Source organism: Perognathus longimembris, chromosome 20 (assembly GCF_023159225.1).
Source record: "Perognathus longimembris pacificus isolate PPM17 chromosome 20, ASM2315922v1, whole genome shotgun sequence".
Taxonomy (NCBI): domain Eukaryota; kingdom Metazoa; phylum Chordata; class Mammalia; order Rodentia; family Heteromyidae; genus Perognathus; species Perognathus longimembris.
Window position 1 is genome coordinate 16608812 of NC_063180.1, and position 25770 is coordinate 16634581.

The 25770-nt window shown below is 54.6% G+C and overlaps 5 protein-coding genes across 9 annotated transcripts; 3 read left to right on the plus strand and 2 right to left on the minus strand.

Moving 5' to 3' along the window:
- Positions 1–2146: 2146 nt before the first annotated feature.
- U2af1l4 (U2 small nuclear RNA auxiliary factor 1 like 4) lies at positions 2147–5460 on the minus strand. 2 transcript variants are annotated; one of them, XM_048369168.1, is made up of 8 exons: positions 5382–5460; positions 5143–5230; positions 4385–4451; positions 4230–4279; positions 4056–4154; positions 3739–3872; positions 3561–3656; positions 2147–2406 (listed from the first exon to the last, which is right to left on the minus strand). In XM_048369168.1, the coding sequence occupies exons 1-8, from the start codon at positions 5423–5425 to the stop codon at positions 2322–2324; spliced, it is 663 nt and encodes a 220-aa protein (XP_048225125.1). In that variant the 5' UTR covers positions 5426–5460; the 3' UTR covers positions 2147–2321. The 2 variants fall into 2 exon arrangements, with proteins under 2 accessions (XP_048225125.1, XP_048225126.1); XM_048369169.1 differs by having other exon boundaries at positions 3751–3872; positions 5382–5450.
- A 194-nt stretch (positions 5461–5654) lies between these two features.
- On the plus strand, positions 5655–7681 carry Psenen (presenilin enhancer, gamma-secretase subunit). Of its 2 annotated transcripts, none has more exons than XM_048369232.1 (4): positions 5655–5766; positions 6122–6257; positions 7144–7248; positions 7414–7681. In XM_048369232.1, the coding sequence occupies exons 2-4, from the start codon at positions 6197–6199 to the stop codon at positions 7551–7553; spliced, it is 306 nt and encodes a 101-aa protein (XP_048225189.1). In that variant the 5' UTR covers positions 5655–5766; positions 6122–6196; the 3' UTR covers positions 7554–7681. The 2 variants fall into 2 exon arrangements, with proteins under 2 accessions (XP_048225189.1, XP_048225188.1); XM_048369231.1 differs by having other exon boundaries at positions 5656–5766; positions 6166–6257.
- A 1373-nt stretch (positions 7682–9054) lies between these two features.
- On the plus strand, positions 9055–14336 carry Lin37 (lin-37 DREAM MuvB core complex component). The gene is made up of 9 exons (XM_048368806.1): positions 9055–9242; positions 10646–10721; positions 10903–10953; positions 11660–11689; positions 11767–11852; positions 11943–12109; positions 13756–13896; positions 14050–14123; positions 14208–14336. Exons 1-9 carry the CDS (start codon positions 9209–9211, stop codon positions 14287–14289), a joined length of 741 nt encoding a protein of 246 aa, XP_048224763.1. The 5' UTR covers positions 9055–9208; the 3' UTR covers positions 14290–14336.
- A 48-nt stretch (positions 14337–14384) lies between these two features.
- On the minus strand, positions 14385–16839 carry Hspb6 (heat shock protein family B (small) member 6). The gene is made up of 3 exons (XM_048368807.1): positions 16315–16839; positions 15348–15470; positions 14385–15156 (listed from the first exon to the last, which is right to left on the minus strand). The coding sequence occupies exons 1-3, from the start codon at positions 16570–16572 to the stop codon at positions 14989–14991; spliced, it is 549 nt and encodes a 182-aa protein (XP_048224764.1). The 5' UTR covers positions 16573–16839; the 3' UTR covers positions 14385–14988.
- A 783-nt stretch (positions 16840–17622) lies between these two features.
- Positions 17623–24897, plus strand: Proser3 (proline and serine rich 3). 3 transcript variants are annotated; one of them, XM_048368799.1, is made up of 11 exons: positions 17623–17731; positions 18759–18855; positions 19441–19634; positions 20107–20234; positions 20335–20396; positions 21016–21098; positions 21188–21330; positions 23192–23343; positions 23461–24397; positions 24488–24569; positions 24711–24897. In XM_048368799.1, the coding sequence occupies exons 1-11, from the start codon at positions 17721–17723 to the stop codon at positions 24850–24852; spliced, it is 2031 nt and encodes a 676-aa protein (XP_048224756.1). In that variant the 5' UTR covers positions 17623–17720; the 3' UTR covers positions 24853–24897. The 3 variants fall into 3 exon arrangements, with proteins under 3 accessions (XP_048224756.1, XP_048224757.1, XP_048224758.1); XM_048368800.1 differs by having other exon boundaries at positions 20338–20396; XM_048368801.1 differs by lacking the exons at positions 23192–23343; positions 23461–24397; positions 24488–24569; positions 24711–24897 and adding an exon at positions 21589–21831 and having other exon boundaries at positions 21188–21361.
- The last annotated feature ends 873 nt before the right edge of the window (positions 24898–25770 follow it).

A 25770-nucleotide genomic window follows, 5' to 3' on the forward strand; every position in this document is an offset into this window, starting at 1 on the left:
TATCCGCCTGCCACATGAGGGCCAGGTGTATGTCCAACCAGAGTCTAAGGTCCACCCCAGGAGGGTTCCATGCACATACCCCCACCTGGCTAAAGTCCCCGCCCAGTACCTGCGTTACCTAGGTAACTGACATACCTAGCCGCAGCCACCTCCCTGCCCTTGACCTAGGTAAGGCAAGTCCGGGCGGGGTCGCCCTCCTCTCCAGCCATGGCCACAGTTCAGGAACAAACCTTCCTCTCTGGCCTGAATACAGGTGAGTGGCTCTTCTTTATATAATGGCACCATATACAAGGTTTACTAAAGTAGGAAGCCAAGTGACCCCGCCCCAACCTGCCTTATCTAGGGCAGGGACAGGGAGGTGTGGCCAGGGGAGGGGAGGTGGCTGTCTGGGTATGCCAGTTACCTAGGTAACGTAGGTACTGGGTGGAGACTTTAGATAGACGGTGGGGGGATCCGCATGGAGCCCTCTTGGGGTGGACCTTACAGAGAAACCGAGGCTCCCCGGCTACCACCATTTTCATCAAGATGCTCAGTGGTGAGCGCTGGGCAGAGAAGGTAGAGATGGAGCGAGCAGTAGGTGGCAAGCGCTCCCAGCTCTGGAAGATGGAGGGAGAAGTGAAGGGAGGAAGGACAGCCTTCCAGGCCATTGGTCTTCCCCATTAACTCTGGTTAGGAGTGGATCCTTGGTTTCACTCTGGTCCAGTGCAAGAAGGGGGTGTGTTAAGGATTCCTTCAGCCAGGGCAGGCCTGGAGATGGAAGCCCCTAAGCCCCTTTGCCCATGGGCCTCTGGAGCCTTTGCCAAGGGAGCAGGAGGAGGGCCACTGCTGCAATCATGATCACAAGGGGGAGCAGGCCCAGGCCCAGGAACAGGACAAAGCCTGGCAGACTCTTGAGCCTCTCTGCCATCACCAGCAGATCCCTCTGGAAGCAATGGGCTCCTGCAGAGTCCTGCCTTTACCCCCACCCACCCTGACTACCTGCACCCCAGAACCAACCAACACCCCTCTACCGCTCTGCACACTCCTGGCTGGAGTGGGGGTTGTGGTTCTCTGCCACCAGGGCTACACAGTTCTGTCTGTCCAGTGGCAGATGCGGGCTCCAACGGGGTTGCCGAGCCCTGCCCCTTCTACATGCACCCATCCTATCAACGTATACCCTACCCCTCTCTTTTCCCACGAGGCCCCTTCCCTTCGGCCAATCAGTGTGGGTCTTGCACACCAGGCACAGCCCATGCCCATACTGATCTACATAAAGGGCCGCCCTTCACAGAGCCCTAGCCTGGCCTACACAGACTCCTGCAGGGGCTCACCTGGCCTCCCCCTCCTTGCCACCTCTTCCACAGCTCCCTACCACTGCCCTCCTCTACCCCCTCACCCCCACCCTGCCTAGCCACTAGGATTAAGCTTAAACCCTCACCTGAGCCGGGAGGTGGCCCCAAGGGTTGCAGGCAGCTGCCGAAGCATCTGTCCTCAAGGTTCCAGCACTGAGGCGGCTGCAATACTGGGAGGCTTCCAGCACTGTGGCTACCTGGAGGAAGATTTGGGACCCCATCTGGGTGGGGTCTGCAATGGGGAGGGGCACAGGATTCTGTCCATACCACCTCAGTCCCAACTTTCCAGAACACCCAAGTAAAGGGAGGAAGTTGCAGACTTGGGGGACACAGAATTCCAAGGTCTTTTGGAAGGTCTAGCCCAACTCCTGACCTTCGGAAAGGCTTTGAGCTGGCTAGGGAAATTTTGGGTTAAAGGATCACTTGAGCTAGCCTGTGCACTGTGGTCCTCTCCCCCAAGACAAGGGAAAAGGCAGGAAGAGGAGGAGAAAGGAAAGACTCCATAAAACTTCTGACATAAACTCCACGTGTCCCAGCTCAGGGTAGTGGGGCTCGAGGACCCTGCCCTCCTCACTGAAAGCTCCTGCCTGGCCCTGAACCCCCCACCATCCACTGCTTATCACACCCGAGCAGCTCCCCCACAAGCATGAGATAGAAAAGCTGAGCTTTCAGACAGAAAGGCAGCCCTAGCCCACCCAGACAGATCTGGACCCCCAAGCCTCCTTCACACCTGGTGTGAAGTTCCTCTCTGGTCCTTTTTGTCAGCTGCTAAGATGGAAGGAAATGACAGCCCACAGGCAGGCAACAACCAAACCCTACTGGAGACAGGGAATTTTATTAGGAGAGGGTTGGTGGGAGATGGTCCCTGTGTTAAACAGATTACAGGATGGAGTCCCGGAGTGAGGGGAAGTTGAGGCTGGAGAGTAAGGGGGGCACTGGGAGGGGTCTTGGCCAGGAACATCTATGTCTCTCAGGCAAAGGGCCAGAGTCTCAGAAGCGGCCATGGCGGTGGTCTGGAGAATGCCGGCGGTTCCTTTCTCGGGGACGGTGGCCAGTGTAGGTCCGCGGGGGTGATCTGGGGAAAGGGTGGAGAGAGCTGAGTTAGGATGGCTGGGAATGATGTAAAGATCTCCCCAGCCTGACTGGACTGCCTCTCTGCTCTACTGTGGGATGGGGTGGGGCAGATGTTAATGTAACTGGAGCTCAGACCATCTTAGGAGAGGTACTGGGGGGGATCCAGCTTGGGGTTGGAAACCCGGGCATTTAGTTTGGGGTTCCATTTGGTTTGGGGGTTGAGACAGGTGAGGAACTTCAGATAAGGCTCAGGGATATTCTTTTGTTTTTAATCATTCATGGGGCTTGAACTCAGGCACAGTCCCTAAGCTTTTTCACTCAAGGCTAACACTAACACTCTACCACTTTGAGCCACAGCGCCACTCCTGTTTTCTGGGAGGTTCATTGGAGGTAGGTCTTATGGACTTTCCTGCCCAGACTGGCTTGGAACTGTGACTGTCAGATCTCAGCTTCCTGAGGACCTAGGATGACAGGTGTGACCCACTGGCACCCAGCAGATATATTCTTAGTAAGAGTCAGGTGAGAATCATCTTAGAAAGTATGAGCTTTAGCATCTAAGACTTCTTGGGATCAGGAACTGGCGACTTATGCCTATAATCCTAGCTACTGAGGAGGCTGAGATGTGAGGACCATGATTCCAAACCACAGGCACAAAAGTTTATGCGACTCTTTTTTTTTTTTTTTTTTTTCCGCCAGTTCTGGGGCTTCAACTCAGGGCCTGAGCACTGTCCCTGACTTCCTGTTTTGCTCAAGGCTAGCGCTCTACCACTTGAGCCACAGCACCACTTCCAACTTTAGTTTTTCTGTGTATGTGGTGCTGAGGAATCACACCCAGGGCTTCACACATGCTAGGCAAGCACTCTATCACTAGGCCACATTCCCAGCCCCACTTCTGGCTGAGAAATTGAACCCAAAGCTTCATGTATAGGAGGCAGGCACTCTACCACTAGGCCATATTCCCAGACCCTCTATGAGACTTATTGCCAATGAATCAGCAAAAAGCTGGAAGGGGAGATGTGGCTCCAGTGGTAGAGCACTCAGACTTTAGCAAAAAAAAAAAAAAGCCAAGTGATGAGTGCAGTGCCCCGAGTCCAAGCCTCAGCACCAGCACAAAACAAAACATAAGATATCTTGGGTAGTCTGGTTCTGAGGTACCTGCGCCTGGCCCCCCGGCCATACAGCTGCCGGCGCAGGTTCCGGGATATGGGTCGAAGGTGCATGAAATTGCAGAAGCCACCACGGGTACATTCCCTGAAAGAGGGCAGACTACTGTCACTGACAGCCTGGAGAGTCTGCAACTCCAGGCACCCTTCCCACCCTTGCACAGCCATACCCCATCTCGTACTGACGGCAGCACGACTCCCGGAAGTCAGTGACCGGAGACAGTTCAGCATGTACAGCCTGTCCATTGAACCAGCGGTTATTGAGTTCAGCCACGGCCCGATCTGCATCTTCTTCTCGCCGGAACTGAGTGGGAAAGTGAGTCAGGGAAAAGGGAGGAGCTCAAGACCTTCAGGGAAATAGCCATCTTAGAGCTGGACTGGCTTTAACGATAGCCCTTGGACGGACAGATCTCAGTGGTGGTCATGAGAACACTGAAATGGACACTTCTGAGCTGTAAAGGGGGAGGGCGGGTGGGGACAGGAGCACCTTGACATAGACATTTCCCACAAGGTGGTCCCCCAGGTTGTCGCACACATTCATCTCCTCAATCTCTCCATACTTCTCTTGCAGTTCTGTGAACACTTCCTGCAGAAGGCAAGGAAGAAACTCAGCTCCCCTCCTAGTGCACAGGAAAGCCAGCTTACCCCTGCCTCACCTCACCTCAAAGAAGTTATCATAGTGCTCCTGAACTTCCACGTCGCTCACGTGACCTGGAAGAGGGATGCAGGGTGGAATCAGTAAGGGGAGAGAGCCCAGGCCTGTTGGGAGCTGTCCACTCTGCCCCTTCCCTCCCACCCTCCCTTTCATTTACTCACAGTGGGAGCCATCTGCAGTCTGAGCCGTGTTCTGTGGATTCCGGTACAGGTTGAGCAGCACTATGGTCTGAACAGAAGTTAAAGGGATGGAGCCTGAGCTCAAAGTGGAGCAGGCTTGCCCCTAAGATATCAGAGTTGGAAGGACCAGGAGACCTTGGGGCAAGGAGAGCCTGAACTCTACACTTAGTTCCCATCAGAAAGCATCCAGGGGCTGGGCACTGGTGGTTCATGCTGTCATCCCAGCTATTCAGAAGGCTGAGATCTGAGGATAGAGGTTCAAAGCCAGCATGGGCAGGAAAATTCATGTGATTCTCATCTCCAATTAATCACCAAAAAGCCAGAAATGGAGCTGTGGTTCAAGTGGTAGAGCGCTAGCCTTGAACAAAAAAAGCTCAAGGACAATTCACAGGCCCTGACACACACACACACACACACACACACACACTTCACAGGCCCTGACACACACACACACACACACACACACACACACACACACACACCCCTAGGGTGACCAAAGAAACTAGGAAAAGGCGGGACCTAGGGATGATGGACAGGTAAAGGAGAAGCCTAAGTGGGAGGGACCTTAAAAAACCGGAAAAGGCGGGACCTAACGAGGACGAGGACGGACAGCTGAATGGTGGGCACTGTGGGATTAGGCCTTAACACCCGGAAAGGGCGGGGCCTCGGGATGATGGACAGCTGGAGGGGAAACGCCAGGAGGCGTTAACCCGCAGGATGAAGTCCCCGGCGCGTCTCACCTGGCTGAAAGTCGGTTTGTTGTGAAGCCGGGAGCACCGGTCCCCGTGCCGGCAGGCCCCGATCTTAAAGTAAAAAGAGCAGTTAACCCTGGAAAAGGTGCAAAGATAAGAGCTTGAAAACGGAGGGCCGGAGAGGCCGGACACCCCACGAAACACCGCCCCTAAACCTCCCCCCCCCCCGCCACAGGGGTCAAGTGTCCCGGCTCCCCCGAAAGGCCACTCCCTGCACCCGTTCTCACTTGTCCTTCTCAGTCCCGAATATCGAAGCTAAATATTCAGCCATTTTCACCCGGACCACCCCCCCAACACTCGCCTGTTCCTGACGTCATTTCCGCTGCCTAGGAGCGCCGGGAAGTTTAGTTTGTTGGCATTGCTTTCTGACGCACCGTCACGTGCCGCGGGGCTCGTTACTGCGCGTGCGTAGGATGTGACCACGCCCTTGCATCCCTTCCACTACGGGTGGAGGTTCCCCGGCAGCGCAGGCGCACAAGCTTGTCTAGCCGGGGGGTGGGGGTAGGGGGGCGGAAATACTACGAGCTCCTCGGAAAGCTACGGCTTCTCGCGCAAACGTCCGTTGTCGAGAATACGAAAGTCAGCCGGGGCAGAGGGAAATCAGCGCCGCCGGTGAGTCGTGAGTCCTTCCGAGCCGTCCCACAAATGTCACCGGTCTTGTGTGTGTGTGCCGTGCCTGGGGCTTGAACCCAGGGCCCGGACGCTTCCCGGAGCTGCTCTGGCTCCCGGCGAGGGCTCCACCCCCGGAGCCACAGCGCCCCTTCCGGCTTTTTCTGGTGGTTCCTTGGAGATGAGGATCTCACGGACTTTACTGCCCCGGCTGCCTGGGAACCCAGGCCCCCGGATCTCAGCCTCCTGAGTAGCCACCGGCGCCTGGCCCAACCCGCCCAGTTTGCTCATGGGAATGGGGGTGTCGTTCTTTTCATCAAAGCCCACCGCCCTAGGTAGCTCCGATTCGTTGTCATAGAGGTAGGTGCTCCGAACTTGTCACCCTGGGCCTTTGTCCTGCAGATCCTTGGGAGGACCCTGCTTCAGCGCAATTATGAACTTGGAGCGGGTGTCCAATGAGGAGAAGCTGAACCTGTGCCGGAAGTACTACTTGGGTAAGGCCCGAGCCCCTGGTTGCCAGGAGTGGTGGAGAGGGGATGAGACCAGGCCGCCGAGGCCCACCTCCAGTCTGGATCGTGGGTTCCCGGGGGGTAAAGCGGCTTAGACACCTGACATGGAATCCTGGCTCTTTGAGAGGTCGTGGGTCTTGAGGGAGGAGGAACCTGAGGCCTCCACTTTTGGTGGTAGTGGTGGTCGTCGTCGTGGTACTTGAATTTGGAGCCTGGGCACACTGTTCCTGGAGCTCTTTTGCTCAAGGCTAGCGCTCTACCAGTTTGAGTCACAGCGCCACTTTCAGTTTTCTGCCGGTTAACTGGAGATGACTCTCACAGACTTTCCTGCTGGGACTGGCTTTGAAATGTGATCCTCAGATCTCAGCCTCCTGAGTAGCTGTGATTACAAGTGTGAGCTACCAGCCCCTGGCTAGGACTGCGCTTCTGAAGAGAGGATGGTAAAAGAATTGAAATTCTGGGTCTGGAGGAGATGGCTGAGGAGTCAGATTTCTAGACTCCAGGATGGAGCCAGGATTCTTAAAGCCTTGACAGTGGAGACCTCCAGTTGAACCCGAGTATGAGAGGACCTTCCAAAATGGGTCTTCTGCCAGGTGTCTGTGGTTCATGCCTCAGAATCTTAGCTACTCAGGGGGCTGAGATTTAGAGAATCACAGTTCAAAGCCAACCCAGGCCAAAAAAAAAAAAAAGTCTGCGAAACTCTTGTCATCAATTAACCGACAAAACTCTAGAAGTGGAGCTGTGGCTCAAGTGGGTGCAAAAGCTAAGGGACAGAGCCTAGGTCCTGATTTCAAGCACAGCACATGTGCACACGCGCAGAGTCTTTGAGGTGGGAGTTAGGCAAATCTTCATTATTTTCCCCTCTCATTAGGTGGATTTGCTTTTCTACCTTTTCTCTGGTTGGTGAACATACTGTGGTTCTTCCGAGAGGCCTTCCTTGTCCCTGCCTACACGGAGCAGAGCCAAATTAAAGGCTGTGAGTCCGGGGCAGGGAGGGAGGCCAGCCAGTGGTGGTGGGAAAGGAGGGTGGAGCCTTCAAAACTCCTTCTGGGTCATTGGGAGAGGAGGAGAGCTGGTCTGAGGAAGTCCTGAGAGCAGCTGCAAGCCTGCTCTTCCCCTCCACTCCTGTTCCTCATTATAGATGTTTGGCGCTCTGCTGTGGGCTTCCTCTTCTGGGTGATTGTGCTCACTACCTGGATTACCATCTTCCAGATCTACCGGCCCCGCTGGGGTGCCCTTGGGGACTACCTTTCCTTCACCATACCCTTAGGAACTCCCTGACTTCAGTACAGGCTGATGATCTGTTTTTTTACTCCCTATATGGGCTCCAAGCTCATTCTCAAGCCCCAAACGTGTCCATCTCACCTCTTCTCCCCTGACATGCCATAATAAAGGACCCTAACTTTTGATATTGACTGGTTCATGTCTTTTATTCCAGCTATTCAGGAAGTGTAAATAGGATCATGGTCCAAGTTTACTCCCACATAGATGTAAGACCTCACTTGCAAAATGAAAGCAAAAAGAGCTGGGAGTGTGGCTCAAACAGCAGAGCACCTGCCTAGCAAGAGCACGGCCTTGAGTACAAACCCCAGTACTGCCACCACAATGAAAACAACCCTGATGCTCCCTATGACCATTTCAGGTCTTTTTTTTTTTCCTTTGTCGGTGTTGGGGCTTGAACTCGGGACCTGGGTACTCTGAGTGCTTTTCCTCAAGGCTAGTGCTCTAGTACTTAGAGCCATGGTGCCACTTCCAGGGTTTTTTGTTTTTTGTTTTTTTTTGGCCAGTCCTGGGGCTTGGACTCAGGGCCTGAGCACTGTCCCTGGCTTCTTTTTTTTGCTCAAGGCTAGCACTCTGCCGCTAGAGCCATAGCGCCACTTCTGGCCATTTTCTGTATATGTGGTGCTGGGGAATTGAACCCAGAGCCTCACGAGGCAAGCACTCTTGCCACTAGGCCATATCCCCAGCCCACTTCCAGGGTTTTTTGAGTAGTTCATTGGAGATAAGAGTGTCATGGGGACTTTTCTGCCTGGGTTGGCTTCGAACAATGATCTTCAGATCTCAGCCTCCTCTCTGAATAGTTAGGATTACAGGTGTGAGCCACTGGTGCCTGGCCTCAAGTCACATATATATTTGCAAACTATGTATTGGGGGAAAAACACCTTGGAATGTTTTTTTCTATCAGGCCATTGGGTGCCTTCCATTCTGTAAAAGATAAGCTCCTCTAGTGCAAGGATTTTTGTCTGTTTTGTGCACTGCAGTGTCCATAGGGCCTAAGGGATGTCTGGCACACTAATAAATATTTTGAAACAGTCGTACCTGAAAAGTCCTAACAGGTAGTTGGTACCTAGTGAGAGCTCCAGAAGAGAGGATCCAGCCTGATCCTGGGATCTAATCTCCCTTTCAGGGACTAAACCCAGTTTCCTGGGTAGTTAAATCCTGTAAATAAATTGTGGTTACTACAACGAAAGACTCCAAGTCCCAGGAGGCATCACGGTGCGCGAGGCGGGCGGGGGGGGGGGCGGCGCAAATCTCTGTTTCCCATCGTGCCCCGCGTGGCGCAGGCGTTGTTACTCCCCCTGAGTCCAGGTAGGTGGGACTACAACTCCCAGGAGGCATCTTGGTTATCGTTGATTTGTTTCCGGAAACGGGTCCCACCCAAGAAGGTGGGTTTGTATAGCTGGGAAGTGCCGGCCGTAGCTGCCGATTGGCTAGGGTAGGAGATTGACGGCTTCGCTGACTAATAGGAACAGGTAACTGCTGGAGGGGGCCCGCCTCCAGAAAGCGAAAAAGGGAGGTGGCGTCCGCGGCGGCTGTCGTGGCTGTACACTGCTCGGGCTGGACCTGCAACCCGTGCACCCCCTTACCTTTGGTCTCTCTTCTTCGGCCTGCTGCTTTTGGATTTTTTTTCTGCTGACCAGAAACCGATCTTAACCATGTTCCCGGTAAAGGTGAAAGTGGAGAAATCAGGTGAGGATCCCAAGGTGGGGGGCGGGGGCGCCCCCGGACGATCAAGGTGTGGGAGGCCTTGACGGACAGCTCCGTCGTGGGAAGGTGGGCTCCGTGACTTGCGCCTGCAGCCCGGCAGACCATCGCCGTAACAGGCAACAAGCGATGGCTGCTACCTTCACACCCTCCCGATATGCTTCCAGGAGCTCTGAGATTAAACTGCTGGTGCCAAGACTTGTATGGGGGGGGGGCAGAGGGGGTCCTAAGTCGCTAACTCCGAGAAGGGGTCCTTTTCTTGGCCTTGTGCGGCGGGCCCACGGTGCAAGGGGTGTTAATCCTCACGATGGCTGTATTTTAGTAATGCCGGGATTCAAGCTGAGGCACAGGAAGGCATTCTGGATTGGAGCAGAGATGATGGGAGTAGCATAAAGAGGCTGCTGAGAACACAGCATCGAGACAGAGGATAATTGTAAAAGGAGGTAGCATGTTAGATGGGATGAAGTGTTATTAAAAAGCAAAATAAGAATCTTCCAGGGAGTTGGTAACTCATGCCTGTATTTCTATCTACTAAGAGGCTGAGATCTGAAGGATCACACTTGGGAGGCCAGCCCAGGCAGAGAAGTCTGTGAGACTCCCATCTCCAAAGTAATTAGCAAAATCAATGGCTGGAGGCATGATTCAAGTGGTAGAACACCAAAGAAGCCAGCCAAGGAAGCTTGAGGCCCTTAGTTCAAACAGAATACCACAATAATGAGACTGGGTCTGAAAATACATACATACAAGAGCTGGTGCAATAATCTCTGTAGCCAGAGCTCCTAGAGAGATTGAAGCAGGTGAATCACTTGAACTAAGAATTTGAGGACCTGCCTGGAGCAATAATAATTGTGTGTGCGCGTGTGCATGCTTGGTGTGTGTGTGTGTGTGTGTGTGTGTGTGTGTGTGTGTGTGTTGATACTTAGGCTTGAATTCAGGGCCTGGGTGCTGTGCCTTAGCTTTTTTCGCTCAAGTCTGGTGCTCTCCCACTTGAGCCACAATTCTACTTCTGGCTTTCTTTGGTTGTTTACTGGAGATAAAGAGTCTCACAGTCTTGCTGGCTTTGGATCATGATCTTCAGATCTGAGACACTCTGAGGCTAGTGGTGGAACCCCAGGAAAAAGCGGGTAGGAGATGTTTTTCTAGGCTGTGGGATCCCCAAGTTGAGATTGAGAAAAGCCAAAGCTGAGGACAAAGATATGGGCCCCATTCATTCATCCCTTTGGTCCCCATGGCTGCCCATGGCCTTTGAGTTCCATCTCATTTGCACCACACCTGTCTTCAGTCTGCCCCTTGTGAGTGGCACTGGTCACCCTAGTGTGGGCCAGTCTCCGCCCAGGTGGAGCATCTACACACACAGCTGACGCCTGCTTGGTATCTTCTTCCCACAGAGCTGGAGATGGCCAAGGCTCGGAACCAGCTGGATGCCGTTCTGCAGTGCCTGTTGGAAAAGAGTCACATGGACAGGTTGGGACCTGGTCCCACTGGGGTCACAGGGTTGTGTGTTGTGGCAGGTTGGATGCTCTGATCCTGGGTGAATCAGGGTGAGACTCCAGGGGAGAAGGGTATCTCACAGGAAGTCACTCCATACTGTCCCACTCTTGAGTCTTGACACCCTAAGCCTCCAGTGCTCTTCTCTTCCTGCCAGGGAGCGACTGGATGAGGAAGCTGGGAAAACCACCTCGGACACCCACAACAAGTAAGGAGGTTTTTAAATTTATTTTTGGTTGTTTGTGGGGCTTGAACTTGGCCTGGGCGCCATCCCTGCGAGCTCTTTTGCTCAAGGCTAGCACTCTACCACTTTGAGCCACCTCTGGTTTTCTGGTGGTTCATTGGAGATCAAAGTCTCATGGACTTTTCTGCCCGGGCTGGCTTTGAACTGTGATCCTCAGAGCTCAGCCTCCTGAGTAGCTAGGATGACAGGTGTGAGCCACTGGTGCCCAGCTGGTGATTTTTTTTTTTTTTTTTGGGCCAGTCCTGGGCCTTGGACTCAGGGCCTGAGCACTGTCCCTGCCTTCTTCCCGCTCAAGGCTAGCACTCTGCCACCTGAGCCACAGCGCCCCTTCTGGCCGCTTTCCATATATGTGGTGCTGGGGAATCGAACCTCCTTCATGTGTAGGAGGCAAGCACTCTTGCCACTAGGCCATATTCCCAGCCCCCCGCTGGTGTTTTGATGGCATCTGGGCAGCTAAGCCGTGCCCCCTCCACCCTGGGTATGTTCCATCGCAGCCCTAAGCACTCACCTGTATGAAGATGAGGGGCATAAGTGGGACACACAGCCTACCAGGGCCTGAGTATCCCCAGAGTGTCTTTTGTGGGGACTTGAGTGGGTGTTTGTTTGAGGGTCCTTCTGCGCATGCTCTGTCTCTGAGAGTCTCTCTCTCTCTCTCCTCTTCCCCCCTCAGGGATTGCTCCATCACAGCCACCGGCAAAAGGTAAGATGGCAGAGTTCCAGGCAGGTGTGGAGAGGTGCTTAACCCCGCCCTAGTCCTGACAGTCTCCACCCCCACAGGCCGTCCGCCCGCTTCCCTCACCAGCGGAGGAAGAAGAGGAGAGAGATGGAGGACGGGCTGGCCGAGGGAGGGCCTCAGCGATCCAGTAAGTAGGCCTATGACCCTAGTCGAGGGTGGACAAGGGAGCCAGGGGCTCCACGAGGGTGCTCACTCCCCTCCAACCCCACCCCCCCAGACACTTACGTGATTAAGCTGTTTGACCGGAGCGTGGACTTGGCTCAGTTCAGCGAGAACACACCGCTGTACCCAATCTGCCGAGCCTGGATGCGCAACAGCCCTGCAATGCGAGAGCGGGAGCGTTCCCCCAGCTCACCGCTGCCCCCGCTGCCCGAGGACGAGGAGGTGGGATGGGGGGGGGGTGCCGGCCCCACAGTCAAGGTGGGCAGTGGGGTTAACTGGCCCAAGGGATGCTCCTCCCATGCTAGCGGTAGATAGGCATAGGTCTCAAATGTTGGGAGCCTAGCGTGTTTATGGTACACCCTGCCAACCTAGCTACTCAGGAGGCCGAGATCTGAGGATCTCAGTTCCAAGCCAGGCAGGGCAGGGAAGTCCATGAGACTCTTATCTCCAATGAACCACCAGGAAACCGGAAGTGGAGCTGTGGGTCCAATGGTAGAGGGACAGCCTTGAACTTAGAAAAGGATAAGGGAGGGGCTGGGAATGTGGCTTAGTGGTAGAGTGCTTGCTTAGCATGCATGAAGCCCTGGGTTTGATTCCTCAGCACCACATACACAGAAAAAGCACTGTGGCTGAAGTAGTAGAGTGCTAGCCTTGAGCAAAAGAAGTTCAGAGTTCAAACCCCAGGACTGGCAAAAAAAAAAAAAAAAAGAAGAAGAAGAAAGAAAAGGCTAAGAGACAGCACATAGGGCCTGAGTTCAAGCCCCAGTGTTGGCAAATGTGCACGCATGCACACATGCATGCAAGTGTTGGATTATGTAGGGCCCAGCTCTGTACCCTCAAAATAGATGGAAGTCCCTAGGGCAGATAGATATAGCTACTGAACATGGAGAAAAAGGGAACAGGGCTCCCCCCAGACAGGTATACATGAATTCTAAGATTCAGAGCACCCCAAAAGGAATAGGCTGGACAAGGATCTTTAACGCAGACAGTATAGCTATCAGATGTGGCCTGGGTCAGCAGATGGGGACCACCCTCTAGGCTGTGTAGGGATAGACAGTGGGGGAGGGGGTGTTATTCATCTGATCTGAGAGGGCACACAGACACATATGACCCTTTTGTGTGTGCCAATACCACAGCTTTAGCTCAGGGCCTAGGCATTGTCCTCTTAGTTTTATTTTCTCAAGGCTGAAACTCTACTACTTGAGCCACAGCTCTACTTGTGGCTTTTTAGTGGTTCCTTGGAGATGAGTCTGACAGACTTTACTGCCTGGGCTGGCTTCAAACCATGATCTTCAGATCTCAGCCTCCTGGGTAGCTAGGATGACAGGCATGAGCCACTTGCACCTGGCTATATCTAACCCTTTGAATTGCTAAGATCACAGCAGACCTGGACACCATGCAATGGGAATGGTGAGAATCTAGATGACACAGACATGACCCCTAGATGATTCCCTGAGGCAGACAGGCTGCACCTGCTCTGGACTGTCAGGTGCAGTGTGAGTCTCTGAAGCCAGCATCCTGTTTCTATTCTTCAGGCATAACTTCTCCAAGCATGGGTTTCTTTTTTTTTTGGCCAGTCCTGGGCCTTGGACTCAGGGCCTGAGCACTGTCCCTGGCTTCTTCCCGCTCAAGGCTAGCACTCTGCCACTTGAGCCACAGCACCGCTTCTGGCCGTTTTCTGTATATGTGGTGCTGGGGAATCGAACCCTAGGGCCTCGTGTATCCGAGGCAGGCACTCTTGCCACTAGGCTATATCCCCAGCCCCAAGCATGGGTTTCTTGATGATGCCCTCATGTTACTGGGAAAGGGTGGGAAGGGTGACTGCCACGCTTAACCCTTGGGCCTAGTATGGGTCCCTCTGTCCCCAGGGTTCAGAAGTCACCAACAGCAAGAGTCATGATGTGTACAAGCTGCCGCCACCCACCGCCCCAGGGCCACCTGGCGAGGCCTGCAGATCCCGCATTCCTTCCCCACTGCAGCCTGAGACCCAGGGCACACCAGACGATGAGGTGAGTCTACAAGGTTGACAAGTGGCGGAACGAGGGCCCCTAGGGCCGGACAGAGGACCGTGGCATACTCGACCCTGGGTGGAGGTCTATGAGACCCTGTAGGGAAGAAGTGGCCAGATGTGGCCACCCAGCCTGGCCTCTCTGTCCACACAGCCCTCTGAGCCTGAGCCTTCCCCCTCTACACTCATCTATCGCAACATGCAGCGCTGGAAACGCATCCGCCAGAGGTAAGCATCCTCCCTCTTGCTTTCCCTCTCCTGTGGCCACCTGTGCCACTGCTGAGGCCTCCCTCTGCCTTCTGCCTCCCCCAGGTGGAAGGAGGCGTCTCACCGGAACCAGCTCCGATACTCAGAAAGCATGAAGATTCTGCGGGAGATGTATGATCGCCAGTAATGTGCCCCCCCCCCCAGTCCCCACCCCAATAAACATGTCCCACCCCCCACCCTGTACTCCAGCTCCTCTTTCCTGGCCAGACAGGAAGCCATCGACACAGGCCTAGCATCTTTATTAGGTGACAGGGAGACAGGCTGTGGGAATGGAGTATTTGGAGCTGCAGGGCCATGTCTAGAATATCTTATCAGGCTGCAGGGGCTGAGATTCAGGACAAAGCTGCTGGTGAGTTGGGGAGGTGGGTCTAGCACACACACCTAGCCTGCGAAGTCTACAGTTTGAAGTTGGGGGTCCCGGTTGGCCTGGTATAGGTATCGCAGGGTTAAGGGGTCCAAAAGGAATTCAAGAGTATGGGTGAGTGGTTAGGGTTTCAGGTCTGAAAATGGGCTTGGGGTAGTGGAGTGTCTCTGAGGGCAGAATCCAGTCTTGGGGATAGGCCTGCCGTCTGGGTGGGGCATGTGGAGGGGAGAGGAAGTTTTTGCCTGACTAGCCTGCGCTGTAGCTTGTGGGGGGCGGAGAGGAAGGCAGATATTTCATAGGAGAAGGAACGCAGGAGGGAGTCCTAGAGGGCGGGGTGCTGGGTTGAGGCTGGCCGGGCGCAGGGGCTGTCTTGGCGCTGTCGGGGTGTCTGGCTGGGCGGAGTCAGATCGGCTTTTTAAAAAAGAGCCAAAGTGGCCCTCGGGGTTCAGGCGGCCCCATCCCCTACTTGGCAGCGGTTGGGGACGGCAGCGGGGCCTGGGCTGAAGCTGGTGCGGCCTGGATGGACAGGACGCCCTCGGGGGACAGCGCCGAGGTCACGGCTGCGGGGTCCACGCCGGGAGGCAGGCGGTAGCGGCGGTGGAATTCGCGGGCGATGAACCCATGCTCGTCCTGGCGGGAGAGAGGGATTGAGGGCCCGCCCCCTCCCTCAGGCCACGCCCTCTGCAAGGCCACGCCCAGCTGTGAACTGTGCCAGTCTTCGTGGCTCCGCCCATTACGTCTGGCCCCCACCCTCCACAATGCAACACTCACCTGCGGGTCACGCCCCCCTGCGCACGTCTCCCACCCATCCCGGAGCTCACCGGGCGCTCCTCGTGGCGCGCATGCACCTCGACGTGATCACCAACCACCTTGACAGCGATTTCCTCCGGCGAGAAATGCTTCACGTCCAACAGTACCGAGAAATGGCCAGGATCCGTGGGCACCTGAGCACAGTGGGCACGGGCAGGGCAGTCATCTGACGGGGGCCAGGATCTTATCACCCACCAAAGATCCCTGGCCATCCCCATCCCCGCCCCTAGTCAGTCAGCATCCCAGGCCTCCGTGCTTGGGGAGTCGCCCCTTCCATACTGATATCCCCTCGTTCGCATAGGGTGCTGAGGCCCCACGCCCCTCCCCCTTCAAGGTTAGGGACCTCTGCCAGCACGGAGGGAGCATGCCTGCCCTTCCCCACCCGGTGTCACGGCGTCACCGAGAGCCGTGCAGTGGCTTTGCCCTTGCAACAAGAAGGGCTCTTATTCCCCAACCCTCCCACCCTCCCCAGCGCCATCACCTAGATGCCTCTCCCCCAGTCCCCAGAGTCCTCGGACCACCGGACCTCCTCCTTTCCCCTCCGTATTACTGGTACTCTTCCATTTCAGAATGGCTTATCAAGTCACAGAATTCTTCCTGACCCTTTACCTGTCAGGAGAGACACCCTCCCCCCATCTCCAATCCTCCTTCTCCTCCCCCGCCCCCCCCCCCCATTCCCGGGGTCACCAGCCTCCTTTGAAGGCATCAAGACTGCTCTTGGGAGTGACCCAGCCTTTCCACGCCCCTTGGAATTCTGAGACGCTCTCACAGTGGTAGGGGCACGCGCGCACACACCCCCCCACACACACACCCCTTCCCATATTCCATACTCGGGGACCTAGGGAATGTCCTCCAAGTGGCCACCATGTTCCACTCCATTAAAATCACCTATCTCCCCATCGTCCCTTCCCAGGCTAACCCTGACCCCCCACCCCACTCCCCACCCGCTTGAGTTTTCCCCGCCCCAGGCCTGGGCACCTGGGCCGTGGGCAGTGCCACACTGGGGGCCCGCAGGTAATAAGGGGCGATCGCGGCCGGGCAGAGGGCAGCCAGCTCGGCCTCCAGCAGCCCTTCGCCGAAACGTTGATCAAAGAGACGTCCGGGGGTAGAAAATCCCGGCAGTGGCGCCGAAGCTCGACGCAGCCAAGGGGGCTGCACTGGCACCGGGATCTCCATCCTGTTGCTCTGCCGCCGCCGCCCGGGCTCTGCCGTTCCCCTTCGTCCCCAGCAGCTCATTTATAGTGCGCCCGCCCCGGTGCCAGCCCCTCGGCCGGGCCTCTTGGGGACATCTGGAATGTGGCCAGACTCCGCCATCGGTATCCTTATTTAGAAACCCCGGTAACGACTTAGCCATTTATTAGGCGCCTACTGGATGCTTCAGAGAGGACCCCGGGGAAAAAGTCGATTCGATTTTTTTTTTTTTTCCATCTTTCTGAAAGAGAAACTAAGGCATACTAAGGGGCGGGCCTTTGCCGGTGTAGAGAACATAATGTGACCCTCTAACTCCCGCTCCACCCCCCAAAAAAGTTTCCTTAGCCCTCTTAATCCATCCCCACCGCTCTGGCAACCATGAGGATGACGCAGAGAGCTTGGGAGCAGATTCCTGGAAAACGTGGTGGCCAGTCCTGGCTGTCAGGAGGACACAGAACAGACCCGACCCCCATCTAGGCTCAGCCCGCCCCCCCCATACCCCCGCAGGCCGGGCCTAATTCTGTGCGTCTGACTCAGCCTTGGGTGCTCAGCGGCCAGGGGGCGTGGGCACACACACTCCAGTCTGGGCCCTCGGGGGCCGCGTGTCGGAGCCCAAAATAGCTCATTTTGATCCCGCTACCTGGGCCAGGAGCCCGGGCCTGGCAAGTGGTGGAACCAGCTGCTACTGCAGCAGGAAGGAAGTGGCTAGGTGGTCATCGGGACCGGCTGGCTGGCCCAACTAAAGGAGGGATAGACTTCCTAACTTCCCTGTAATGAGTAGCACGGGAAGGAGACTGGAACAGGGAGGTTTACTCCGTAGCCACCAGGAGAGGTTAGAAGGTAAGAGTGCCAGGAAATCTAAGGTACTCTTCTCCAGGTTCAAGCCCAGCCTCAGATCCTGTCCATTGGCCCATACTCTTGCCCATCACTTCTACAAGGTACAGACTCTCCAATCAGACACAGGCTTCCCAAGCAGGACGGCCTCACAGCCAATCACAAGACAACTCAGGTTGCCCACTTTCCAATTGCTTTTATTTTCCGCTCCATTATTGGTCGTCCTGGCCGCCACTCTCTTCCAGCGCGGGCCTTCCAAGAGGGGCGGGGCTGTAAGGGCAGTGCTAGGCGACACGGACGCGCGCCGCGTCTGTCCGGTGAACGAACCCGGCAGCTTCCGGCCGTCTGCTAACTGCTGGATGGACCGCAGGTGAGGCCGATCGTTCTTCCAGAAGCCACGGGAAGCCCAGGGAGGTCCCAGGGTGAGGGCAGCGCAGGTTCTCTAGGATCTGAGGGCTCGGGCTAGGCCGCCCTGGAACTACAACTCCCAACATCCTGCACAGCCTCGGGCAGCTCCAGCCACAGACTTGACAGTCGAGGGAGTCGCCGCGTCTTACACCCTCTCTGGGTGCCCCTAAGGCATTATTTACCCGGGGTGTGTGTGTGTGTGGAGGGGGTGCCCAAAGGCAGCTTGTGAATTCAGTTTCTTATTTTTTTGAAATTGCCTCCAAACCCCCATGGGCGTTGTGTTTGAACTTTCTCGCGAGGTGGAGCCAGCCTGGTGAATCATGGGAATTGTAGTTCACTTACTCTTCTCCCTAGTACTTAAGGGAATGTACAGTAAAGGACCTAGTAAATGATGGTTACCGGAGCAGCAGCACTTGAAGAAGAGGGTGGGAATGCTAATTACCATGATTCGACCATTATACATTGTTATATATGTATTGAGATATCAAACTGTTCCTTTTAAGTGTGTGCACTAAGCCTGGGTCAATTTATTCTATTAACTTTTTTTGTGCTAGTCCTAGGGCTTGAACTGAGGGACTGGATGCTGTCCCTTAGCTTTTGCACTCCAGGCTGGTGCTGTACCACTTGAGCCACACCTCCACTTGTGGCTTTTTTGCTGATTAATTGGAGAGAGGGGGTCTGATGGACATTTCTGGCTTCTAGCCATGATCCTCAGATATCAGCCTTCTGAGGAACCAGGATTACAGGCATGAGCCGCCAGTGGCCAGCATGGCTACGGTTTTAGAAGGCCCTTCCTAGACTGGCTCCAGAGTTGAGAACTGTCAGCTCCTACCTGTTGCTAGGATTTTTTGTCTGCTTCAGGGGCTCAGGGACTTATGCCTCTACTGTCACTATTTGGAATATACAACAGTCCTTCATGAGAATTACAGTCTTTTGCTTCCAGGAATTCATGCTCGTTGTCTGGCTCTTCCTTCCTCATTTTCTAATAGCTGCTCAGATCTCTCTACCGAAGACAGCCTCTTTGGAGATGCTCCTCTGGACCAAAGCCATTACTGGCTATCCAAAAGCCAGACCTGGTGCCCCAAGGTAAGGGCACCCCGTGGAAAGTGCTAGCCTGTCAACCAGGGAGTGACTGCTAGAGGAATGTCATGTGTTGACAGGTTAAGAGACCATCTCATAGTCAGGTACTAGTGGCTCATGCCTGTAATCCTAGCTATTCAGGAAGCTGAGATCTGAGGATCAATGGTTGAAATCATTCTGGGCAGAAAAGTCCATGGGACTCATATCTTCAATGAACCATCAAAAAGCTAGAAATGGAGGTATGGCTAAAGTGGCAGAACCCCAGCCTTGAGCAAAAAAAGCTAAGGAACAGTATTAGTCTCTGAGTTCAATCCCCAGTACACACACACACACACACACACACACACACACACACACACACACACACACACACAGCGCCTCACATTCCTTCCCTGTAGCTTTCCCTGTCCAGCTCTCTGCCACCTGGGTCTGCAACCATGGCCCCCAGTCACCCTGGGCTGTTCACAGTGGTAACAACCTCATGGGGTTTGTTACTCCTCTTCTGGACTAAGATATTCTGGATGTCTTTGCTCCCTATAAAGATGACTTCTCAGCTCTCACATTATTTTCTGGTTTTCTCTCTCATCTTAGACCCTAAGCCCATCCAAGTCTCAGGGATCCAGGCTCCCACAGATTCCCAAAGGTACAAGCAATTCCTCTGAGCTGTTAGAGGACTCCTGGCCATCCAGTTCATTGACCCCATCTCCACTCAGCACCAATGATGGGCAGATGGGCACCTCATCACCACCCACCCTGATTGACAGCAAGGACTCTGTGGTGGCCAAGTAAGTATCAGAAGTCCTGAGGGGACCTGGGAGTTTGGGTAGGAAGATGGGAGAAGGCTGCCCATCATAATCACCACTGAGTGCTCTTTTAAAGACCAATCATTTCATGTAAATTTAAGAGCTCTAGACCTGCCAGACACTGGTGGCTCACGTCTGTCATCCTAGCTACTCAGGAGGCTTGAGATCTGAGAGTTGTGGTTTGAAGCCAACCTGGACAGGAAAGTTTGTGAGACTTCTGTCTCTAATCAACCCACAGAAAGCCAGAAGTAAAGCAATGGCTCAAGTGGTAGATCTCCAGCCTTGAGAAGAAGAGCTAAGGGACAGCACCCAGGCCCTGAGAACCATTGGCTTTTTATAATAATAGTAGTAGTAATAGTAGTAGTCGTATTAGTAGTAGTAATAGTTGTTATTATTGTTGTGTTATTATCTGGCTGCCCTTACTCCTTCCCCTCCTATTGCCTGATGCTTGCAGGTATATAAACAGGTTCCGCCAAGCTCAGCCCACAAGTCGAGAGGAACGCCAGCCGGCAGGCCCAACCCCTGCGGACTTTTGGTGGCTGCATTCTGAGTCGCCAGACCCCAGCAGTCAGTTTGTAGCAGGTATATCCTTTGGTTTTGTCCTGCCCAGCTGAAAACCTTTCCTGATTCATGTCCCTGGCAGCCACTTCCTGGTCCCTGTAACTCAACTGAGGTTCCTTAGCAGGAGCCAGTCAGTCAGAAGGAAAATCCAGAAGAGCAGTGGCAGTCCCAGCTCCTGCCAAGGTAACGAACCAGTGCCTCCCAGGCTGGGGTTCCCCCTCAGGAAATAAAGCAAGTGTTTCCTCATTCACTCCCTCCTCTGGGTTCCTGAACTGACAGCCTCAGCCCTGGGGGTAGAATGAAAGAAAGCCAATCCTCAACTTAGGAAATCATAATGTAAATTTGAATTCCAAAAGTGGATGCTTTTAGGCATAGCCAGATCCAGCTGTTTGGACAGTGTTGGAAGGAACCCAATTCTTTTGGTTCTGTGTTCTTCTTTGCTACACAAGCTTGCCCCTCTCAGTAGCCAAGATGGCCCTCAGTTAAGGCTCTTCTGTGGTGCTAACTCAGCTGCTACAGTGGGAAGTGAGGGTGCTTCCTGTAGCTACATCCAAAGTCCCAGGGGACACTTTGATTTGTTCATCCTTGAGTCAGTCACCTTGAAGCAAAGGATAGAGCCAGTTCCAATAGTCAGGGAGGCGAGACTTGACAGATATGTTTCCAAAGAAGACAAATGGGCCTCTTCCCTGAGGAGGAGGAGGATGCCCGCTGGAGTCTAGTCTGTGCCGCAGGCCCTCTGTCCAAAGCTCCTTTCTCAGAAGCCTCGGCAGTGAGGCAAGCTCTGGCCCCCCTCCCCCTGCAGACCCTCAACACTTGGAAGTCATCCCTGCTGGACCTGGAGACACTGAGTCTACAAAGCAGAGCAGCCAGACTGCTCAAACGCAGGTGCGCCACCTCCCACCCCTCATCCTTCCCGTTGCTTCCAGCCACAGCCTCGTCCGGCTGCCTCTAAGAGCTCTGGCTTCTCCCTACAGCAAGGCCTCCATCTCCTCCTCCTTCAGCCCCAGCGAAGCCAATGGCTCCTCCCTCCCCAGCAGCTCCAATGAGTTCGCTCCCGCTCCTGTTCCCATGACCTTCACCCCTGACTCCAGCAAGGACTCAGGCCCCAGAGCACCTGGTAAGTGCTGGGAATCAAGAATGGAGAGCAGGGCTGGGGATATGGCCTAGTGGCTAGAGTGCCTGCCTCGTATTCATGAGGCCCTGGGTTCAATTCCCCAGCACCACATACACAGAAAATGGCCAGAAGTGGCGCTGTGGCTCAAGTGGCAGAGTGTTAGCCTTGAGCAAAAAGAAGCCAGGGACAGTGCTCAGGCCCTGAGTCCAAGGCCCAGGACTGGCCCCCCCCCCAAAAAAAAAAAAAAAGAATGGAGAGCAGCATGGGTTTGAGTCTACTCTCTGCCATTTACCAACTGTATACCTTTGAATATCTTGGGGGCCTGTCTTCCCTCCTGTGAAACAGGAGTGCTAGCTGGATTCTTCTACAGGTCTTGTGAGAGTGAAATGAATTCATGACAGGTGGAGAATACTTTAGTACAGTTGTCATCAGCTAGGGTGTGTGTGTGAGAGAGAGAGAGAGAGAGAGAGAGAGACAGAGACAGAGAGAGGCCTAGCACTTTGTACAAATCCAGAGGCTCTTACTGCTAAGCCATGCCTCTAGCCCTTGCAGGCCATGTCATCCTGAACAAAATCAGAAGAAAAAAAAAATTTTCAAAATTTGGCATCAAGTGGGCTGGGAAGATGGCCTAGTGGCAAGAGAGCCTGCCTCGTATACATGAGGCCCTGGGTTCAATTCCCCAGCACCACATATATAGAAAATGGCCAGAAGTGGCGCTGTGGCTCAAGTGGTAGAGTGCTAGCCTTGAGCAAAAAAGAAGCCAGGGACAGTGCTCAGGCCCTGAGTCCAAGCCCCAGGACTGGCAAAAAAAAAAAAAAAAAAAAAATTGGCATCAAATTTATTTGAAAGCAAAATCTGATTTGTGAAGTTATTTATAATCTATCTTGAACTTATTTAGGTTAAATATCCCTCCTCCCCTGTTATTTTTGGCTAGTACCAGGGCTTGAATTCAGGGCCTCACACTGTCTTGGCCTCTAGCCTGTTTTTTTGTTTTTGTTTTGGTGATTAATTGATGGTAAACGTTTTAAGGACATTTCTGCCTGAGTGGGCTTCAAATCACAATCCTCCAGATCTCAGTCTCCTGAGTTGCCATAGAGTCTTTGTGGCCCAGGCCAGCCTGAGCTTGAAGTCATCCTAGCTCAGTCTGGGATTACAGGCATTTGCCACCCTGCCTGGCACAGCTTCTGAATTTTACTGCAAGGGAGATACAGTTATGGAAGGATTCCTGCCAAGAGGGCCCTGACCACTCAGGTGTCCACAGTCTCCCTCTGGCTATGAATGGGGAGGAAAGGAGAGTATGAATCCAGCAAGGAGCCTGCTATCCAGCTGGGTGAGTGGGGCTGGACCAGGGGTGGGCAGTGAATGAACCAATCTGGGAGAATCCAGCCTGTTCACTACTGAAACTCCAATGTCCAGAACACACATGCATGGCACATAGCAAGGAGTCCGTAAATATTTGTTGGCTGAATGAACTGAAAGATAGGTTGAGGTGGGCACCTGTGGCTCATACTTGTAATCCTAGCTACTCAGGAGGTTGAGATCTGAGGATCACACTTCAAATCCAGCCTGGATAGGAATAGTTCATGAGACTGTTTTCTCCGACTAACCAGCAAAATGCCGGAAGTGGAACTGTGGCTCAAATGGTAGAGCATCGCTTTAAGCAAAAAAGCTAAGGCCCCAGGACTGGCACAACACACACATACTGACAGGCTGAAGAGCTGAGGAATGTCTCTCCTCTGCATCTGCCCTCTCCTGCGTTGCTCTGGGCACCACTTGAGCAGCCTTGGCTCTGGCAGAGCTGCGGGAGGCGAACAGCCTGCCGACACCCTGGCTCATGTAGTCCCCTCACCCTTCTACTCCTCAGCACCAGCCACGGCTTCCTCCTCCCGGGCACCCCTTCGACCTGAGGATGACATTTTGTACCAGTGGCGGCAACGTAGGAAACTCGAACAGGCTCAAGGAGGCCAGGGTGATGGACCATGGGTGCTGCCCCGGCCCCCAGCCCCCACCACTGTGGTGAGTTGGGGAGAGGGCAAGGCCAGAGGGGATTGGAGGAAGGGGGAGCCCCAGGGGATTGCGGGTCCTTTGCTCTCTTCCTCCCACTCACACAGCCTTCCTCCTCTCTGTCCACAGACCTCTCCTGCCCCTACAATGCCCCTTGATTCTGTGGGGACCCAATCCAGCTGTGTTCCACCGTGGGCCAGTGTGTCTCAGTCTGGTCCCCCCGAGACCTATATAGAGAGGCCTCCTGTGCCCCCCGGGGCTTCTCCACACATCCTCTGGACCCCCAGTCCCCATGGCTTCATCTGGGCCCCACAGCCCAGTTCTTGGGTGACTTTTGGGACAGTGCCTCCCACACTGCTGGCCCCCACTCCAGCTCCTGTAGCCTCTGCCCTAGTGCCCCCAGCCTCCACCCCGGCCCCCCCAGCCCCCATCCCAGATGCCTCCAACCCAAATCCCCAGGCCTCCATCCGCGGGCCCCTTGATACCCACCAGGGCCCTCATACCCCAGAACAAAGCAGCCCCGCCCGGCCCCAGAAGCCGAGTCCTGAGCTTTTGAGAACCAGAGCTCCCCATCAAGAAGCTGCTGGGGGAATCAAGGCAGTGGGTGAGGGGCCTGGCCCGCAGCTCAGGGGGGCCCTGGGCCAGGTAGTGACGGCTCGGCTGTTCCCCGACAGCCCCGGGGAGGACAGGCCTCCACTGGAGGCTGAATCTCGTGCTATCAAGGCTAGGCCTTCCCAAGCCAAGGCCACGCCCCTCAAACTAGAGGCCACGCCCCCTCCCTTTGAATCCCGGGCCAGATCCAAGGGAGAATCCCGAAGAGCCAGGGCCAGGCCCCTCTCCGGAGGCTCGGGGCTCCGGGCAGAAAAGGCCACGTCCTCAGCTGGAGCCGCAGACCCGCGGACCACGGCGGGGGCACCGGCACCGGCGGAGACTCGGAGCCCCGCGGCCACGCCCTCCGGCGGCCACGCCCCCGCCGAGGCCTCTGCACCGGCCTGCGAGGCGGGGACTCGGGACCCCGCGGAGGAATTACTAGTAGAGGCCGCCCGACTTTTGCAGGCTGCGGAAGGTGAGCCGGTCGCTCACCTTTGGGGTGGGTTTTGGTGGGGATCCAGCACACCCTCTGAAAACTCACGCTTCCCACCCTCCTACCCTGCAGACTCCGACGGCAGCGAGTTTCAGGACGACCCTGTGCTGCAAGTGCTAAGAGCTCAGAGAGCAGAGCTGCGAAGGCAGAAAAGGTGGCCATCACCAGGCTCCGTGTTCCCCGAGACCCCCATTGGGTGTCCGTCCCTCTGAGCTCCTTTCCCAAACCCCATTCACAACCCAAGAGCTGAATCCCGAGCACAAACCCCAGTCTCTGCTTTCCCACTATTCTCCAGGAGAGTGGAAGCGCAAATGTCCTTCCTGGTGTGCCACGCTGACCACCCAAGGCCTTGGTCTCCTCCAGCCACATCGCCTGCCAGGTCCCCGGGGAGGAGGCTGCGGAGGGAAGGTGCCTCCTTCGAGGCCAGACGACTTTGAATTGTATATATTCTCTTTTGCTCAATGAAGCTTTTTTTCCCCAAATCTCTAAGAAGTGGATTGTTGTGGAAAGGCCCAAAGGTTATGTTAGTTTAAGGAATTGCCTTGATGCTGTTCACCTCCTCCCCCCCACCTCTCTCTCATGCTGGTACTGTGGCTTGAACTCAGGGCTCAGGTGCATCTCATAGCCTTTTCTGCTCAAGGCTAGATCACTACCACTTGAGCCACAGCTCCATTTCCAGCTTTTTAGTGGCTGATTGGAGATGAGTGTCACATCTTCAAATCTTGATCCTCAGATCTCCTGAGTATGTAGGATTACAAGTGTGAGGCACGGATGCCTAGTTTTTTGTGATCAGTTTTTTTGTTTTGTTTTGTTTTTAAGAGTAATCGGGCTGGGAATATAGCCTAGAGGCAAGAGTGCTTGACTCGTATACATGAAGCACTGGGTTCGATTCCCCAGCCCCACATATATGAAAAATGGCTAGAAGTGGTGCTGTGGCTCAAGTGGCAGAGTGCTAGCTGCTAGCCTTGAGCAAAATGAAGCCAGGGACAGTGCTCGGGCCCTGAGTTCAAGGCCCAGGACTGGCAAAAAAAAAAAAAAGTAATCAGGAGATTAAAGCCAGGCCATCTGAAGTTAGGGCCCTAGATGACATGACCAATGTCAGTATCTCTTGGAGTGTTTCCAGGGCATGGCTCAATCCATTGTAAGAAAGATTGGGATTGGGGGTTTATGGGAGGCATAATTTCAGGCAGGAAAAATAGAGTCAAAGCTGGAGTCCAGCCTGTAATATATTACCGGTAGAAGAGGAGACAAGGAAAATGGCCCGAGGGTAGAGGGAGGCCATGTCGCAGAGAGTCTGCAACTGTATACAGCGGGCCGGGGAGCAGGTTGTGCGTGGAGAGGGGGAAAAAGGAGCG

Bases quoted from the DNA above. Each gene is read 5' to 3' on its own strand.
- Psenen (XM_048369232.1), top strand. From the start codon at position 6,197: ATGAACTTGGAGCGGGTGTCCAATGAGGAGAAGCTGAACCTGTGCCGG. The intron at 6,258-7,143 runs GTAAGGCCCGAG...CCCTCTCATTAG, and splicing joins GTGCCGGAAGTACTACTTGG to GTGGATTTGCTTTTCTACCT. The intron at 7,249-7,413 runs GTGAGTCCGGGG...TCCTCATTATAG, and splicing joins GCAGAGCCAAATTAAAGGCT to ATGTTTGGCGCTCTGCTGTG.
- Proser3 (XM_048368799.1), top strand. The intron at 21,099-21,187 runs GTGCGCCACCTC...TTCTCCCTACAG, and splicing joins GCCAGACTGCTCAAACGCAG to CAAGGCCTCCATCTCCTCCT. The intron at 21,331-23,191 runs GTAAGTGCTGGG...TCTACTCCTCAG, and splicing joins CTCAGGCCCCAGAGCACCTG to CACCAGCCACGGCTTCCTCC.
- U2af1l4 (XM_048369168.1), bottom strand. From the start codon at position 5,425: ATGGCTGAATATTTAGCTTCGATATTCGGGACTGAGAAGGACAA. The intron at 4,452-5,142 runs GTGAGACGCGCC...ACTTCTGTTCAG, and splicing joins ACAAACCGACTTTCAGCCAG to ACCATAGTGCTGCTCAACCT. The intron at 4,155-4,229 runs GTGAGGTGAGGC...TGCCTTCTGCAG, and splicing joins ACTATGATAACTTCTTTGAG to GAAGTGTTCACAGAACTGCA.
- Hspb6 (XM_048368807.1), bottom strand. From the start codon at position 16,572: ATGAGCTGCTGGGGACGAAGGGGAACGGCAGAGCCCGGGCGGCGGCGG. The intron at 15,471-16,314 runs GTGCCCAGGCCT...CACTGTGCTCAG, and splicing joins TGGCACTGCCCACGGCCCAG to GTGCCCACGGATCCTGGCCA. The intron at 15,157-15,347 runs GTGAGCTCCGGG...CTCTCCCGCCAG, and splicing joins CGCGCCACGAGGAGCGCCCG to GACGAGCATGGGTTCATCGC.
- Lin37 (XM_048368806.1), top strand. From the start codon at position 9,209: ATGTTCCCGGTAAAGGTGAAAGTGGAGAAATCAG. The intron at 12,110-13,755 runs GTGGGATGGGGG...CTCTGTCCCCAG, and splicing joins CGCTGCCCGAGGACGAGGAG to GGTTCAGAAGTCACCAACAG. The intron at 14,124-14,207 runs GTAAGCATCCTC...TGCCTCCCCCAG, and splicing joins TGGAAACGCATCCGCCAGAG to GTGGAAGGAGGCGTCTCACC.